Below are 19,334 nucleotides of genomic sequence, written 5' to 3'. Positions count from 1 at the left end.
CCCGCCCGGAGAGCCTCAATCATCCACGTCAGTCCAGCATCATTAGGACTCTCTTTCTTGTACATAGTCTTCATTCTGTCCAAATGCACATTGAACATTTCCTTTTTCCATGCCAAAACAACTTTGGTAATTTTCTTTCTTCATTCATTTCCTTCTATCAAAAGCACAATCAGCACATGCATGGGTGCATACTTGCTTTCCTTCTTAGTTCATTTCCTTCCATACGTCCTCTCCTCTTCCAACCACCTTGAATCCATCCTTCAACTCGCTGAATATTTCCTTTCCATAATCACACATGAAAATTCCTCTTTTTTTTTTTCTTTTTTTTGACTGAATATCCTCTATTTCTCGAAAGACTCATGCCTGAATATTCTTGCCAATACACGTTTTCAACCTTCCTTTTTCTCTCCAATGATGATTCCTTTGGTGAGTTTCTCTACAAAAACATAAAGAAAACTAGACTTAATGAATGAATCCCAAGCTGTTTTATAAAATTATAAAATAAATAAACAAATTAAATTAACAAAATAATTAAGTAAATAATGATAGTAATAATAATAATAATAGTAAAGTGTCATGCAATCTATGCAACCATGAAATCATGTGAGCAACTCAAGTCATGCAAAGAATGTCTAATGGGCCTCGGGTGTATCTAATGGACCTAAAGGGTCTAAGTGGACCAATGACGGTGCTTAATGGGCCTAAGTGTGCCTAAGTGGGCCTAAGGTGGTGCCTAATGGACCTAAAGGGTCTAAGTGGGCCTAGGGTGGTGCTTAAGTGTATCTAAGTGAACCTAAAGTGCTTAAGTGGATCTAAGTGAACCTAAAGTGCCTAAATGAGCCTAAGTCTAAATTAGGGCTACCAAGAGTCACAATAGGGTTAAATGAATCCCTCAACCGAAGTCCCCGAGGTGGCTTAGAAAAGATAGGCTACGCGAGTATTAATGGGCCATCAGGGAATTGCTGTAAAGGACATGTGTTAGGAGAACAAAATGGAGGGTCTACAACATGTTTTGTAATAAAGATATTTTTCTTGACATGAATATAACCATAAACTCACAAGTCAAAATAGGTAAAGGGTAATCTGGTGCATGTAAAGGGAAAAGACAAAATTGGTATCCAATCTAATATAGGAACCAAATATATTAGAGATATTTTGCTTGTTTCAGCTTTAAATCAATATTTGCTTTGTGTGGTAAAGAGTACAAACTTCACTTCAAAGACAATGAGTGCACCATCTATGATAAGAGACAATGAAGAAGTGTAGTGAAGAAGATAGAAGTAGAAAGAAAAAAAACATGCATTCCAATTGTCTTCAGATATGCTAAGAATGTGGCTTTCAAAGTATAAGATGTTAAAAAAGAATGGCTTTGCATAGCAGGTTTGAGCACTTTGAACTTCAAGATAAATTTGAAGTTGCTCTGCTAAAAGAAGATAGTATAAGGACTGTCTAACACCATTGAAAAAAAGAATGAAGTATGTAAAAGTTGTGTTCTTGGAAAATATCATAAACAAGTATTTCCCAAGGGAGTTTCATGGAATGAAAAGGAGACATTTGATCACATTCACCCTGATGTTTCATGGAGAGAAAAAGAGGCATTTTAAACAATTATTTGGTATTCTTTAAGAGGTAAAATTTTAAAATGTTAGTTGCCTTAAAAATTTTCAAGAGTTTTATTGAAAAACAAAGTGGTTGTTATGTAAAGACCTTGAGAAGTAACAAAAGCAAAAAATATGCTCCATGCCAATTTGGGAAGTTTTTTTTAAGATGAAGAGATTGAGAGAGGACTCATTACTACATATACTCTTCAACAAAATGAAGTAGTGAAAGAAAAAAGTCAAACTATTATGAAAATAGCAAAAGCAATGCTACATGAGGAGTTACCTAAAATCTTCCAAGATAAAGTTGTTAACACTACTGCATGCTTATTGAATAGATGCCTAATAAAGGCATTGTTAAACATAACTCCAATTGAAACATGGGGTGAAAGAACACCATTCAGGAGACATTTGATAGAGTTTGGTTAAATATGTTATTCACAAGTACCAAAGGAAAAGAGGAGTAATGTGGATGAAGCAAGTGAAAATTGTAGTTCCATGGATTAAAACTCAAAATCAAAGGGCTGAAAGCTATAAAACCTAAAATCAAATAAGTTGATGATAAATAGAGATATCATTTTTTTTTATGAAAAAACTACTTTGAATTGGGAAGAAAGAAAAGTTAAAAACAAACAAACACATTTCTTTTATGAAGTCCAACCAAAGCCCCCATGGAAAATGATAATGGTGAAAACTCAATTTAATCACCTCAAAACTCCCTAAGTTTAGTTTCATTACCATTCTCAACCGAGTCTTCAACTTCATGCTCATCATCACCATCTTTAAATCCAAGAAAAATGAGGAATTTGAGTGGCATTTATAAGATATGCAATTTTTTCATTACAACCTCAAAGCTTTGAAGAGGCAATAAAAAAATGAAGATTGGAGGAAAACAATGGACCAAGAAATTGATGTCATAAGAAAAATGCAACATGGCAATATAAAATAGAGTGGCAAGGAGATGATTAGAGTAAAGTGGATCGCAATTCCATAAGACTTTTGCTCCTATTGCTCGTCTTGGCACTATTAGAGCTATCATTGTTGTGGTTGTGGAGAAAGGTTGGTTATTGTACCAACTTGATGTAAAAAATCTACATTTTTGAATGGAGATTTGAATAGAAAAATTTGTACTAAACAATCTCAAGATTTTGTTGTTATTGGCCTAGGAAACAATGTTTATAAGTTGAAAAAGGCTTTGTACGATTTGAAACCTCATGTTTGGTATATTTAAATCGCTAGCTACTTCAATGAAAATGACTTTAATAGAAGCAAGAGCGAGTCTAGCTACTCTATATTTCAAAGCCAAAGGTAGCTTTAAGATCCTTATTGTTGTTCTTTATGTTGATGATTTGATTTTTTAATTGGAAATGATGAAAAAAGGATTGAAAATTTTTTAAAAAATGATGAAAAAAAAATACGAAATGAGTGACAAGAGATTGCTGCATTATTTTTAGGAATTGAATTCCATCAAGAAGATCATGCGTTTATTTGCTAAAAGAGGTATGTTGAATATCCTAAACAAATTTGGCATGGTTGGTTATGAACCTTTAAATGCTCCTTTAACGGTGAATGAAAAATTGAAGAAAGAATATGAAAGAAAAAAGGTGGATGAAACTCATTTAAAAACTTGGTTGGAAATATCTTGGAGTGTTGGGACATTGATAATGCTTACTAAATAATTAACACATGAAATCTTTCTCAAAATTTCTATACATGGAAATATATAAGCAGAATTTATGTAAAATAAGTAACAACTCAATTGAAACAGATGGACAAATTTACTTACAAAGCACAAGTACACTATTCTTGATACTAGTAGTTATTCATCAATTACTATACCCCAATTTTAATTTAATGATGTTGGAGACATAAATTTTTTAACTAAATATACACCTACAACCATGCCAATAAGGTAGACAAGATTGCTCTATTGATTAAGACTAGAACTCCAAAGAACTCCAAGCGAGGATAAGGTGCTCATGGATTAGGCCCTTTACTATTCTTGATACTAGTAATTATTCATTAATCTAATGATGTTGGAGAAACATATTTCTTAATTGGAATTTTATTTCTAGGGCACCCTATAACTTCTCGGTCATGTTGAAAAATGGCAACTAATGAAAAAATAGCAAGTCATGAAAATGGTTCACTAAGACCATATGAAACCATCTTTTGATACCTTTACAATTATATTCTTTTTTTTTTCTTATCTAAATCTTGTTTTCTAATGCTTAGCTGATCAATTTGTTATATAATAATAACACAACAACAATAATAACAACAATGACAATAACAATAAATATAATAATAATAATAATAATAATAACAACATCAATATGTTATAACTGAAGTAATGAATGCCACCACATTAATTATAATAAATGTTAATTAAGTATTATTTATGACTTCCATTAATACTCATTAATGGAATCCATTAATGTTATTTATGAGTTCCATTAACATTCATTAATGGAAATAATGGAAGCTAATTGGAAAACCTATAAAAGGGCTTCCCATCCCTTGTAATAAGCATCCCTAAGCAAGAAAGAAATTTCTTACTTTCTCTCATTCTCTTTGTCTTTCATTCTCTTTTGTGATTTCTTCTTCCCTATTATATATTATTATCAAAGTAATATATAATTATCTCTACTACTTTATTTGCATTGCATTTATCCTTATTTTACAACACATTATCAGCACGAATTGCTCTGAAGGTAATTCTCGTATCTTAAACTTGAAGTTATTTATATAGAATAAAATTTTACATATTTATATTATTGTTGATTTGTTTTGTTATATATTGTTAAAAGTTATAAAAAAATTATTTGATTTTGTTTATAATCAACGTCATACCAATGCTATCAATTTATTATAACAGATTCTAATAATATTGTTTTGTCGTATATATGAAGTTATTTGACAATGTCGAATCTCACAAAACTCGAATTTGTGACACTTAACCTTTTGGGAAATAATTATCTATCTTGGATTCTTGATGCTGAAATACATCTTGATGCAATGAATCTTAGAGCTATGATCAAAGAAGGAAATCAAGCATCCCTTTAGGATTGCGCAAAAACACTAATTTTCCTTCGTCATCATCTCCATGAAGGTTAAAAAAAAAAAAAAAAACTTTTGATGAGAAATCACCAGTCTCGTCCAACTGGATCTGAACCATTCCCTGAAGTGAATGGAGTATCGTCCCAAACTCGTGGATATGGATGAGGACGAGGACATGGTCGTGGTTGTGGAAGAAATCCCCGATACCATGGTTCTTATAGTAATAATTCTCAAAAAAGGAAAGCCTCATTGCACTGCCAAAAGTGGAACAATACTGAGGCAACAAGAAAATAGGAAGAATTTATAAGATAAACCTCCTAAGAACCATGAGAATAATTGTTATAGATGTGGTAAGAAGGGGCATTGGTCCCGTACCTGTCATACGTCCAAACATTTGGTCGACCTTTACCAAATATCAATAAAAGCAAAAGGAAAAGAGATAAGATGAACTTTACCGATGGTAATGGATTGGACCTAACCTACTATGACATTGATTTCTTTGGAGGTCCTAGTGAAAAAATAGACCATTAAATAAATGATGAGAAGATTAACATTGATTGATTTTACTTTATATGTCAAATAATATTATTATTTCTTATATTTACATCTAATTTTTTGTTGTTATTTACATTATGCCTTATTTTTTTTAGTTATATCTTAAATCCATGTGTTATTTGGTCTCAAGATGAATGAGAATGATGTATGTCTCACAGACTGTGCAACCACACACACAATTCTTCGAGATAAAAGATATTTCCTCAAATTGACATTAATAAAAGCTAATGTAAGTACTATATCTGATACTATAAACTGAGTTGAAGGCTTTGGAAGAGCAAACATTACGTTACCAAATGGAACTAGATTCCATATAAATGACACTTTATATTCTAGCAAATCCAGAAGAAATTTGCCCAGTTTTAGAGATATCTGCAGAAATGAATATCATATTGAAACTATGAATGAAGATAATGTAGAATATCTTTACATTACTTTCATTATATCTGGCCAGAAGCTTACAATGGAAAAACTCATGGCTTTGTCCTCTGGGTTGTGTCATACAACTATAAAGCCTATTGAATCATATGTTGTCATGAACCAGAAGTTCAACGACCCAAAAGTTTTTGTCATTTGGCATGACAGGTTAGGTCAGCCAAGGTCTTCAATGATGCGTCGAATAATTGAACACTCACATGGGCATCCACTAAAAAACCAGAAGATTCTTTCGTCCAATGAATACTCATGTGCTGCCTGCTCACAAGGTAAATTGATAGTCAGACCATCTTTTTCTAAAGTCATATCTGAGTCACCAGTCTTTTTAGAAAGAATACATGGGGACATATGTGGGTCTATCCATCCACCATGTGGACCATTCCATTATTTTATGATCTTAATAGATGTTTCTACTAGGTGGTCACATGTTTGTCTCATTTCTACACATATCGTTGCCTTTGCTAGACTCCTTGCACAAATAATCAAATTATGAGCACAATTTCCAAATTATCCAATTAATACAATACGTCTTGATAATGCTCCTGAATGTACTTCTCAAAAATTCATTAACTATTGCATGTCAGTAAGGATAAATATTGAGCATCCTGTTGCTCATACTCATACCCAAAATGATTTAGCAGAATCCTTCATCAAACGTCTCCAATTAATAGCTCGACCATTACTAATGAAAGCCAAATTACCTATTTCTACCCGAGGACATGTTATTATGCATGCTGTAGCTTTAGTTCGTATTCGATCTCCAACTTACCATGAATACTCCCCTTCACAACTTGTGCTTGGAAAAACAACCAAATATCTCTCACTTACGAATCTTTGGTTGTGTAGTATATGTACTAATCACACCTACACAATGCACTAAAATGGGTCCTCAATGAAGACTTGGGATTTATGTAGGTTTTGATTTTCCATCTATCATAAGATATCTTGAACCTTTGATATGCGATATTTTTACAGCCCGCTTTTCAAATTGTCATTTTAATGAGAGTGTTTTCCCATCATTAGGGAGAGAAAAGTAGATTCTTGAAGAACAAAGAGAAATTAGTTGGAAGATATCTACTATGACCCATCTTGATCCTCGTGCAAGCCAATGTGAAATAGAAGTTCAAAGAATCATTCATTTGCAAAATCTTACAAATCAATTACCAGATGCATTCATTGATACAAAGAAAGTGACAAAGTCACATATCCCAGCTGCAAATACTCTAACATGGATTGATGTTCTTGTAGGACAGTTAACAAATGAATCTAAGATATGCTTGAAGTGTGGTAGACCTGTCGGCTCAAAGGATGTAACTCCCCGAAAGAGGAGAACCTAAGAAAAACTTGGCACTCTAGAAAAGGCCATCAAAACAACTGATCAGTATAAAATTGATAAATCTATAGCCCCATAAGAGGTACAAATAATACAAAAAGCCCCTAAAGAGGCACATATTGAACAAGAAGCTCTTGAAGAGGCACATATTGAACGAGAAGCCCTTGAAGAGGTACAAGTACCTGAAAATTGTGAGATCTCAATAAGTTATGTGCACACGGGAGAAAATGGGATCGAAATAATATTGTTATTAACAATATTTTTGCTTTCCAAGTGGCCTCCGATATCATAAGAAATGATGAAGAAAAAGGACCCATTTTGTCCTTGCGAAAAAGATGAAGAATCACTTGGTCCTGAAGTACCATATCTTAGTGCTATTGGTGCACTTATGTATTTTGCCAATTGTACACATCCAAACATTGTTTTTTCTGTCAATTTATTAGCAAGATACAATTCTGCTCCAACTCGAAGACATTGGAATGGTATCAAACATATATTGCATTATTTTCGCGGAACTACTAATATAGGTCTATTTTACTCAAGGGAATTAAAACAATAATTGGTTGGATATGCAAATGCACGATATATTTCAGATCCACATAAAGGTAGGTTACAAACAGGGTATGTGTTTAATTGCAATGGTACTGCTATTTTATGGAGATCTGTCAAACAAAAAATGGTGGCCACATCATCAAATCATTTAGAAATACTGGCAATTCATGAAGCAAGTCGTGAATGTATATGGCTAAGATCTATGATCCAGCATATTCAGGAATCATGTGGACTCTCCTCTATCAAAGGTGACTCGACAATATTATTTGAAGATAATGTTGCATGTATTGCACAAATAACAGGGGGTTATATTAATGGAAATAGAACTAAACACATTTCACCAAAATTCTTTTATACCCATGAACTCCAGAAAAGTGGTGAAATTGATGTGCAACAAATACGCTCAAGTGATAATCTAGCAGATTTATTCACAAAATCATTGTTAACCTCAACATTCAAGAAGTTAATACACAGGATTGGAATACGTCAACTCAAGGATATCGGCATGAGGAGGAGTATGCTTGTAAAAGGGTGTTAGTGTACTGCACTCTTTTTTCCTTCATCTAGGTTTTTTCCTACTGGGTTTTACTGACAAGGTTTTTAACGAGGCAGTCCTGACATACCAAGAGCAACTTAAATAATTATAAGAATATTGTACTATTTTTCCTTCGCTAGGTTTTTTCCATATGGAACAAGGTTTTAATGAGGCATATTCTTCAATGTGGTGGACATCCAAGGGGGAGTGTTATAACTAAAGTAATGAATGCCACCACATTAATGATAATAAATGTTAATTAAGTATTATTTATGACTTCCATTAATACTCATTCATGGGAATATTAATGGAAGCCAATTGAAAAGCCTATAAAAGGGCTTCCCATCCCTTGTAATAAGCATCCCTAAGTAAGAAAGAAATTTCTTACTTTCTCTCATTCTCTTTGTCTTCCATTCTCTCAACTTTCTCAATTCTTTTTTATGATTTCCTATTCCCTATTATATATTATTATCAAAGTAATATATAATTTATCTCTACTACTTTATTTTCTCTCATTCTCTTTGTTTTTCATTCTCTCAACTTTCTCAATTCTCTTTTATGATTTCTTATTTCCTATTATATAGTATTATCAATGTAATATATAATTTATCTCTACTACTTTAATAATAATAATAATAATAATAACTATATCCTCGGGCAATAAACTATACCCATAGGCATATCCACTTTTTTATATCCATTTTTAAAAAAATCTAGAATATCCATATTAAAATAATGATTTCTGTTGACATTCCTTTCTTTACTTTTTTTTTTATTCAACATTTTTTGTATATATATAATCTAGAATATCCATATTATAATAATTATTTCTGCTGACATTCTTTTCTTTACCTTTTTTTTTTTTTTTTCTTATCTAACATTTTTTTTTTATTTTTTGGTTTTCTTGTTTTTCTAGCTTCACATACACATAGACAATTGTTATGACATTACTCACACAATACCACTAGGAATGGCAACGGGGTGGGTTTGGGACAGGTCGCCCCCATCCCAATCCTGTCCCGTTTATTAAAAACAATTTCCATCCCCGTCTCATTTAAAAAATTAAATGGGGCGGGTATGGGAAATTCTCATACCCGCCCCGCCCCATTCCACCCCGTTTAGCTTTTTTTTTTTTTTTTTAAATTACTTTTAAAATTTTAATTACATTAAAATAAATATATTTTATAAATAATAAAATTATTATATTTTTTATAACTTATTTTATTAACTTTTTTATTATTATTATCTATATATTAAAAATAGTAAAATAAAATTTAAATTAAATTAATTTTAAATTTTAAATTTAATTTAATTTTAAATATTAAATTTAATTTAATTTTAAAATTAATTTTATATATAATCTGGGCGGGATGGGGCAATACTTGAACCCGCCCCGGGTTTAAAAAAAAAATCTCATACCCGTCCCAAACCCGTTTATTAAATTTAAACTCCGTCCCATTAGGGGCGGGACGGGGCGGGTACCCGAAAAAACTCGCCCCGTTGCCATCCCTAGGCAATGGCAAACGGACACTATTGGTAGATGGATCCTCTATCAGGGTTGGGCGTGAGTAGATCATAGGTTACTTATTTTTTAAAATGCTTTATTGACTATGTTCTTGAAGGCTTGTAATAAACTAAAGACAAATAAATATCAACACTGTCAGTATAGTGCATTACTTCCATTAAAGCTAAAAATTATGTTTTAATTTGGCTTTTCAAATTATTTTGTAACAACTTGAAACACAGTTGGTAACAAGGCATTTTGAAAAGAAGAGAATATATTATGATTTAGTAATAGTCCAAGAATCTAGTGACAAAGTGATAAACCCCAACTAATATTAAAAGGTGAAGGATCGTATAAATTACATTTCTTACAAGGACCCACTACTTCGATCTTCTTTCACTTCACTGGCAGAATCTCTACTTATTCCCCAACCAAGTGTGGTGGCCTTGGAATTAATTTATTTTTCCATCAATGGGGTTGTCTTGTAAAGCTAAAGAATCAAATTTTGTTTGGAGAATAATGTCCCTTTTTCCTATGTGTATTTTAACCAAACAAAACTATGATATAATGGAAAAATAAATAAATAAATATTAATTTTTCCACTTTTTTCTTTATAATCATAAATTTAAAATAAAATGAGTATTTAGATTATCATAAAATTATCTCATTAATTTTCTTTTCAGACACTACCACAAATATATTAATAAAGTATTAAATTCTGATTCTATATATATATATTTCCAATTTCCTTTCACAAAAAATTTAGTAAATATCTCACCCTACAAGATTGAGAACCATATTTTAAATTTTAATTAGTGGAAAAATAGTAGGAACCCACTGGACACGCTTGGTCAATAAATATTGGACCATATGTAGATGTGTCTACGAAAAAAAAAATATTAGAAAATGAAGATACTTCAAGTTCAAGGTGAAGAGTACTTTTATAATAACATCTTCAGCTTTGTCGGCTGAGATTTGTGATTTGTATCCCGAGCGGCGTGAACAGTAACCAGCCCAATCTCCATGGATGGAGAAGACCAGAAACCAAATCTGGAATCACCATTGATTTCTCAAGAAGCTGTGTCTGTATCCAGAAATGGAGCAAAAAGAGAGGAGATATTGGGTGAAGTGAAGAAACAATTGAAGCTGGCGGGGCCTTTGGTGTCAGTCAATCTCCTACTATATAGCTTACAGGTGATTTCAGTAATGTTTGTGGGTCATCTGGGAGAGCTAGCTCTCTCTGGTGCTTGCATGGCCACTTCCTTTGCTTCAGTCACTGGCTTCAGCTTGATGGTAAGTAACATGGGTTCTTCCTTTTTTATTCATTTTCTCACACATTACCCACATTTGATTTAGCTCCTTTTGGGTTGTACCCTTTCAAATATATGTTCTATCTCATATTTGTTATACTGAGTTCTTCATTGGATTGATGACATAGATCAGAAAATATTTATCTAAACTTAGAGGTTACTATAATATTCTAGAATCCATGCTACCTTTGTTTCCACAGCTTGTTTCCAGTTTCCTTTCTGGACCGAAAATTTGTCTCATTTGTCCATTCTTATCTCATACAATGACAGCAGTGTCCCTTCAACCTTCTTGATTCAAGGCTCTTGGCTCTTGACCCACTCTAGGCCCACTCTACATTGGACAAAGCGGTGATGGTATTGTGTGAGTAATGTCGTAACAACGGTCTGTGTGTTTGTGAACTTACAAAAACAAGAAAACGAAAAAAAAAAACAAAAAGTGGATATGCCTATGGGTATAGTTTATTGCCCGGATATAGTCATTATTATTATTATTATTATTATTATTATTATTATTATTGATTTTATTATTATTATTATTTTTATATTTATTGTTATTGTCATTGTTGTTATTGTGTTATTATTATATAAAAAATTGATCAGCTAAGCATTCGAAAACAAGATTTAGATAAGAAAAAAATGAGAATATAATTGTAAAGGTATCAAAATATGGTCTCATATGGTCTTAGTGAACCATTTTCATGACTTGCTACTTTTTCATTAGTTGCTATTTTTCAACATGACCGAGAAGTTATAGGGTGCCCTAGAAATAAAATTCCAATTAAGAAATATGTTTCTCCAAGATCATTAGATTAATGAATAATTACTAGTCTGAAGAATAGTAAATGGCCTAATCCATGAACACCTTATCCTTGCTTGGAGTTCTTTGGAGTTCTAGTCTTAATCAATAGAGCAATCTTGTCTACCTTTTTGGCATGGTGCATGGTAGGTGTATATTTAGTTAAAAATTTCGTCTCCAACATCATTAAATTAAAATTAGGGTATAGTAATTGATGAATAACTACTAGTTTTAAGAATAGTGTACTTGTGCTTTGTAAGTAAATTTGTCCATTTGTTTTGATTGAGTTGTTACTTATTTTACATAGATTCTGCTTATTTCTTTCCATGTATGAAAATTTTGAGAAAGATTTCATGTGTTAATTATTTAGTATGCATTATCAATGTCCCAACACTCTAAGATATTTCCAACCAAGATTTTAAAATGAGTTTCATCCACCTTTTTTCCTTCATCTTCTTTCTTCAACTTTTCATTCACCGTTAAAGGAGCATTTAAAGGTTCATTACCAACCACACAAAATTTGTTTAGGACATTCAACATACCTCTTTTAGCAAATAAATGCATGACCTTCTTCTTGATGGAATTCAATTCAAAATAATGCAGCAATCTCTTGTCACTCATTTCGGTTTTTTTTTTCCATCATTTTTTTTTCAATCATTTTTTCATCATTTCCAATAAAAAATTAAATCATCAACATAAAGAACAACAATAAGGATCTTAAAGCTACCTTTGGCTTTGAAATGTAGAGTAGCTAGACTCACTCTTGCTTCTGTTAAAGTCATTTTCGGTGAAGTAGCTATCAATTTAAATATACCAAACATGAAGTTTCAAATCGTACAAAGCCTTTTTCATCCTATAAACATTGTTTCCTAGGCCAATAACAACAAAGTCTTGAGATTGTTTAGTACACATTTTTCTATTCAAATCTCCATTCAAAAATGTCGATTTTTTACATCAAGTTGGTATAGTAACCAACCTTTCTCGACAGCCACAACAACGATAGCTCTAATAGTGTCAAGACGAGCAACAAGAGTAAAAGTCTTATGGAATTGCAATCAACCTTGCATCAAACATTTAAATCCCACTATCAAAATGGTGTTTCACTCCTATGGATCCACTTTAATTACCTCCTTGCCACTATGCTTTATAAACAATTACCAACTTGCATTTTTTTTAATGACATCAATTTCTTGGCCCATTGCTTTCCTCTGATCTTCATCTTTTTATTTTCTTTTCAAAGCTTTGAGGTTGTAATGCAAAAACTGCATATCTTATAAATGTCACTCAAATTCCTCATTCTTCTTGGAGTTAAAGATGGTGGTAATGATCATGAAGTTGAAGATTCAATTGAGGATGGTAATGAAACCAAACTTAGGGAGTTTTGAGGTGATTAAATTGAGTTTTCACCATTATCATTTTCAGTGGGGGCTTTGGTTGGACTTCATAAAAGAAATTTGTTTGTTTGTTTGTTTGTTTGTTTGTTTTTAACTTTGCTTTCTTCCCAATTCCATGTAGTTTTTTCATAAAAAATGATATCTCTATTTATCATTAACTTATTTGATTTTAGGTTTTATAGCTTATAGCTTATAGCCATTTGATTATGAGTTTTAATCCATGGAACTACAATTTTCACTTGATTCATCCACATTACCCCTCTTTTCCTTTGGTACTTGCGAATAACATATTTAACCAAACTCTCTCAAATGTCTCATGAATGGTGTTCTTTCACCCCCATGTTTCAATTGGAGTTATGTTTAACAATGCTTCTATTGGGCATCTATTCAATAAGTATGCAGTAGTGTTAACGACTTTATCTTGGAAGATTTTAGGTAACTCTTTCTCATGTAGAGTTGCTTTAGCTATTTTCATAATAGTTTGACTTTTTTCTTTCACTACTTCATTTTGTTGAGGAGTATATGTAGTAATGAGTTGTCTCTCAATACCTTCATCTTAACAAAACTTCTCAAATTGGCATGGAGCATATTTTTTTATTTTTTACTTCTCAAGGTCTTTACATAACAACCACTTTGTTTTTCAACAGAACTCTTGAAATTTTTTAAGGCAACTAACATTTTAAAATTTTACCTCTTAAAGAATACCAAATAATTGTTTCAAATACCTCTTTTTCTCTCCATGAAACATCAGGGTGAACGTGATCAAATGCCTCCTTTTCATTCCATGATACTCCATTGGGAAATACTTGTTTGTGATATTTTCCAAGAACACAACTTTTACATACTTCATTCTTTTTTTCAATGGTGTTAGGTAGTCCTTATACTATCTTCTTTTAGCAAAGCAACTTCAAATTTATCTTGAAGTTCAAAGTGCTCAAACCTGCTATGCAAAACCATTCTTTTTTAACATCTTATACTCTGAAAGCCACATTCTTAGCATATCTGAAGACAATTGGAATGCGTTTTTTTTTTTCTTTCTATTTCTATCTTCTTCACTACACTTCTTCATTGTCCCTTATCATAGATGGTGCACACATTGTCATTGAAGTGAAGTTTGTACTCTTTACCACACAAAGCAAATATTGATTTAAAGTTGAAACAAGCATAATATCTCTAACATACTTGGTTCCTATGTCTTTTCCCTTTACATGCACCAGATTACTCTTTACCTGTTTTGACTTGTGAGTTAATGGTTGTATTCATGTCAAGAAAAATATCTTTATTACAAACCATGGTTTATGCGACCAATGTCAACAAACCACATATTATTCCTTTTCTCAATAGTACTTAAACAAACATTTTTTTACCTTCTTTTTCTTTACAACTTGTTTTTTTATCGTTCTAAGTCTACAATTTTTTTTAACAAGCCCGATTTTTTTTTTAATATAACTAAAAAATTATGGCTTCCCTTTAAACCAATAATCCTCTTCAACATGACTATTTTTTTTCCAAATATTACATTTTTGGAATGCATTAGTGAATTTTCTTCCACTATTGAATCTTTCTCTACCTCTTCCATTTCTTCCTCTACCAATCCTGGATTACAAATATTACATTTTAGAATGAATTAGTGAATTTTCTTTCACTGTTGAATCTTTCTTTACCTCTTATATTTTTGTCTCTTTCTCTTTCTCATTCATTTCTACCAACTCTGGATGAATTGCTTTTATTTTCATTGCTTGTGAGTTTGTTTTCAACATTTCTTAAGTTAATGCTCAACTTGGACTAAAATGCACTTTCAATTGATTTTTCATAATGCCTCAATAGTCCTTATAAATAAGTTTTCAAGGACCCAGACAGCTGTAAGCTTAACAAAAAGAGGTCTTTTTATTTCAACCATAGCTAGAATTTGGTCAAATTTATCAAGTAGGCTAATTAAAATTGTCTCAACAAGTCTTTTATCACTATTGTTTTTTCCACAATATGACCAAATCTAATTTACTAACTCCATGAATTTGGAAGAGAACTCATTTAAAATTTCATTTTCCCTCGTGTTCATATTTTTAAGCTTTCTTCGTAAAGTTTGGAGCATTACTGATCATGTTCTTCTATTTCCTTGGAAGTCCTATTGATGGATGTCTCATGCTTTTTTAGCTTTGGAAGCTATCATAATTCTTGGGAAAATACTATTTTCAACACCTTGTTGAATAAAAATAAATAAAAAATAAAAATAAAAAAGCCTTTGAATCCATTTTTCTCAACAATTTTAACTGATGATCTTTTTCAATTGGAGTCACTATTATTGCATTTTTCAGGTTCACTCAAAGTTGTTTTCAACAAAATCCCAAACATCTTGAAACATAAATGATAGTTTCATTGTCACACACCAAAAATCATGGTTTTCCCCTTCAAATAGTGGAATAAAAGAAAATTGAGAACTTATACTTTAGTTACTTGTAATAGCCCCTGATTTACTCTATAAATCCTTGATTTTTCTACTTCAAGGGTGAAGGTTCCTTGTTATTTTTCCTTCTCAAATAACAACTAAGTTGTTGAGCTCATTAATCATAACTTTGATTTTACACAATCTTATTGAACCACAACAATACCACCTTCCTCTCTTTCTCTTTCTTCTTGGGTTGAAGCATTGAAAAAAAAAAAAGGCAATAGAGAGAGAACCACCTACTTATACCTTATTTCCTTATACAAAATCCTTTTATATTTACCACTTCTCTTCTCCACCAAACCCTAGCTTCATTGCCAAGGATTCCGGTCTTTAGGAAGAAAAGAAAGCTTAGAATTCCCCCTCTCTGATATAATATGTGTTTATCAAGATTCCATAAATAAGGAGCGCTCTACTAGAGACAAAAGACAAGAAGAATGCTTGGAGAAAGAAGAGAAAGTATGAGTTTGGGAGAAAACCTACAAAGACAAATCTATCCAACAACAAAACAATTCGAAGAGTTAGAGTAAAATATGGAAATGTAAAATTGTTAGCTTAGATTCAACTTTTGTTGTTTATTATTTCAACAAAAAACATGGGATAAAAATTGAAAATAAAAAGGATATTTAAAAACGCAAGACTCAACTTGATCTTTTTTTTTATTTTTTATTTTATTTATGAAAGGAGACTAAAAAGTATAATAACTACAAATACATTGAAAAATGAGTCACTAATCTTCAAAACTAAACTTTCTAACATCTTTAAGAAAATTTGACCACCAAATAATTAATTCTAAATTACAAATACTTTTCATAACTAAGCAATCTATTATTCTATTTGCTTCCTTATAAATATAACGATAGTTATAAATATTTAGATCTTGAGATAACTTCCAAATATCTTCTATTAATAACATAATAGAACTAGGAATATTACTTTTTTTATATGAGTGACACATTATGTAACATTTTCTTTGTGATGTTTTTAGCATTAATTTCACTTTTGTTTAATAGGTAGGAATGGGAAGTGCATTAGACACCTTCTGCGGTCAGTCATTTGGAGCAAAACAATATCATATGCTTGGTGTACACAAGCAAAGAGCCATGGTTGTGCTTCTATTGGTTAGCATTCCTGTTGCTTTTATTTGGAATAATACTGGCCATATTCTTGCATCATTAGGACAAGATCCAGAAATATCAGCTGAAGCCGGACTTTATGCTCACTTTATGATGCCTAGCATTTTCGCTATTGCGCTTCTACAATGTCATATTAGATTCTTACAAGCTCAAAACAATGTAGTTCCCATGATGATAACCACAGGATTCACAACTCTACTCCACACCCTCACTTGTTGGATGTTAGTTTTCAAATCAGGGTTGGGAAACAAAGGGGCTGCCCTTGCAAATGCCATCTCTTATTGGATTAATGTCCTCTGGTTAGCAATTTATGTCAGGATCTCCCCTTCCTGCAAGAAAACATGGACGGGTTTTTCAAAGGAGGCATTGCATGATGTGCTAAAGTTTCTCAAATTAGCTATTCCTTCAGCTATAATGCTATGGTAATATCTTTGGGTGACCTTTCACTTCAATAGCACATTTTTTGTGTGTATTAGAAATATTCGTAGATATCATGTAGTTTTATTTGTCTGGTGTCTTGGAACAGCTTGGAAATCTGGTCATTCGAAATGATGGTATTGTTATCTGGTCTGCTTCCTAATCCAAAGCTAGAGACATCAGTTCTATCAATCAGGTACCATATTCCATGCTTATGCACTTGAAATAAACATAAACCTTTAATAACCTTTGAGAATTCCTTAAAGATTACTAAAACTAGTTACATATTACTAATGGATTATGTGCATTTCATCACAGCCTTAACACAAATACAGTACTTTATATGATACCCCTTGGACTTAGTGGCGCAACAAGGTACTTTTCAGTAATTAGTTTAATGGTTGTAGCTCCTGAAAATCAACACGTCTCTTGAATCATTCTTTTTTCCATTTTTCTTTTTAGTACAAGAGTTTCAAACGAATTAGGGGCTGGACGACCACAAGCAGCACTTTTAGCCGTGTATGTTGCATTATTCATGGTCGCCATAGAAGGCATTTTGGTAGCCACTGCCCTGATCTTAGGACATAACTTCTGGGGCTATTCTTACAGTAGCGAAGAAAAAGTAGTGAACTATGTTGGAGAAATGATGTTGTTGCTTGCAGGATCCCAATTTATAGATGGCATTCAATCAGTGCTTTCAGGTATGTGCCAATTTGCAATATGTACTTTTAATCTTTAATTTGATTATTCATGACAACTGAAATTTCTATACTAATTTGTTTATACTAAACCTATATCCATGAAAAGATGAAAATTAATCAAAAATATATACAGCCCAGTGTTAGATATAGAAATTATCTTCCTAAAGTATAGTCCTACGCTGTCTGCATGAAATATGATCTGAATTCACAAACATATATTGGTAGTTCCCACTTTTTGGCTCTTGGCATTTATTTCTTACTAAAGTTGTTATCAATAAGTAATGATAGCACACTTACCCTATCATCTAAAGAAAGGTTAATCAACACTTTAATCAATTGAGCGACTCTAATAATATTTTCCAGGCGTGGTTAGAGGAAGTGGCAAGCAAAAGATTGGGGCTTTGGTTAACCTAGGAGCCTATTATCTTGCTGGAATTCCATCTGGTGCACTATTAGCTTTCGTCTATCATATTGGAGGAAAGGTAATCTTACTCTATTTTTAATCTTTCTCCCCACTTCTCATATTTCGTTCTAGTTTATATGCTCCAAGAAAAAGAAAAATTAACCCATTTGTATATCTACTTGGTTCACAGGGACTCTGGACAGGAATTATAGTTTCACTCTTCATGCAGGCATTATTTCTTGCAATCATAATTCTTTGCACTAATTGGGAGAAAGAAGTATGGTTCTTTCATCGATGTTTGTGTATGTATGAGAATTTTCTTGTTGAATTCACTAATGCTCAATTTCATCTCTTTCTTTTGTAGGCAAAGAAGGCTACGGATAGAGTGTATGACTCAATGGTCCCTGTGAATGCAATATCATCGAGTTGACATTGAAGTAATATTTCTTTCTAACTAGATCTATAAAAATTATGCTCAATCTTGTTTGATAATTTATAATAATAAAGGTAATTTATGACTATAAAATAATTTGCTTTGAACATGTAAGCCCTACTAGTTTGGAATAGCTCATGGTTGTTCTGTCTAGTGTTCTGGGATTGTTCATTTCCACTAATGTAATCTTATAAGGTTAATTTTGATCAAGCAATACATTAATACTTAAAACCAAGGGTGTATTGTAGCCCTCATACTACAATAGGTATATTGAAATGACCTCATTTTTGCATCTGTTGGTTCTCATTACTATCTGTATGGCTACATTGTCTTGTACCATACACCCAATTTCCATTAATCCTATCTAAACCTACTTGTTCAAAGCTTGGAACTAAGTAACTTAAACATCCAATCCGCTGGAGACAGCTACAGTCCCAAGCCATTGCAGATCTCCCAACTAATTTCACTGTAGTAATAGAAAGAACATCCAGGGATCGCATACCTATGGTGTTGCGATGAAGGATGGAGAGGCAATGGCCAACGGACACTATTGGTAGATGGGTCCTCTATCAGGGTTGGGGGTGAGTAGATCATAGGTTACTTATTTCTGAAAATGCTTTATTGAATATGTTCTTGAAGGCTTGTAATAAACTAAAGACAAATAAATATCAACACTGTCAGTGTAGTGCATTGCTTCCATCAAAGCTAAAAATTATGTTTTAATTTGGC

The 19,334-nt window shown here is 32.2% G+C and overlaps 1 protein-coding gene across 1 annotated transcript; it reads left to right on the top strand.

Moving 5' to 3' along the window:
• Positions 1-10,479: 10,479 nt before the first annotated feature.
• Positions 10,480-18,840, top strand: LOC117925740 (protein DETOXIFICATION 16-like). The gene is made up of 8 exons (XM_034844843.1): positions 10,480-10,865; positions 16,529-17,073; positions 17,178-17,264; positions 17,387-17,443; positions 17,531-17,769; positions 18,133-18,251; positions 18,363-18,449; positions 18,537-18,840. The coding sequence occupies exons 1-8, from the start codon at positions 10,596-10,598 to the stop codon at positions 18,600-18,602; spliced, it is 1,470 nt and encodes a 489-aa protein (XP_034700734.1). The 5' UTR covers positions 10,480-10,595; the 3' UTR covers positions 18,603-18,840.
• The last annotated feature ends 494 nt before the right edge of the window (positions 18,841-19,334 follow it).

This window comes from Vitis riparia, chromosome 11, assembly GCF_004353265.1.
Source record: "Vitis riparia cultivar Riparia Gloire de Montpellier isolate 1030 chromosome 11, EGFV_Vit.rip_1.0, whole genome shotgun sequence".
Lineage (NCBI taxonomy): Eukaryota > Viridiplantae > Streptophyta > Magnoliopsida > Vitales > Vitaceae > Vitis > Vitis riparia.
The sequence above is the reverse complement of the archived record's forward strand: the minus strand, read 5'-3'. Positions and strand labels throughout refer to the sequence as shown.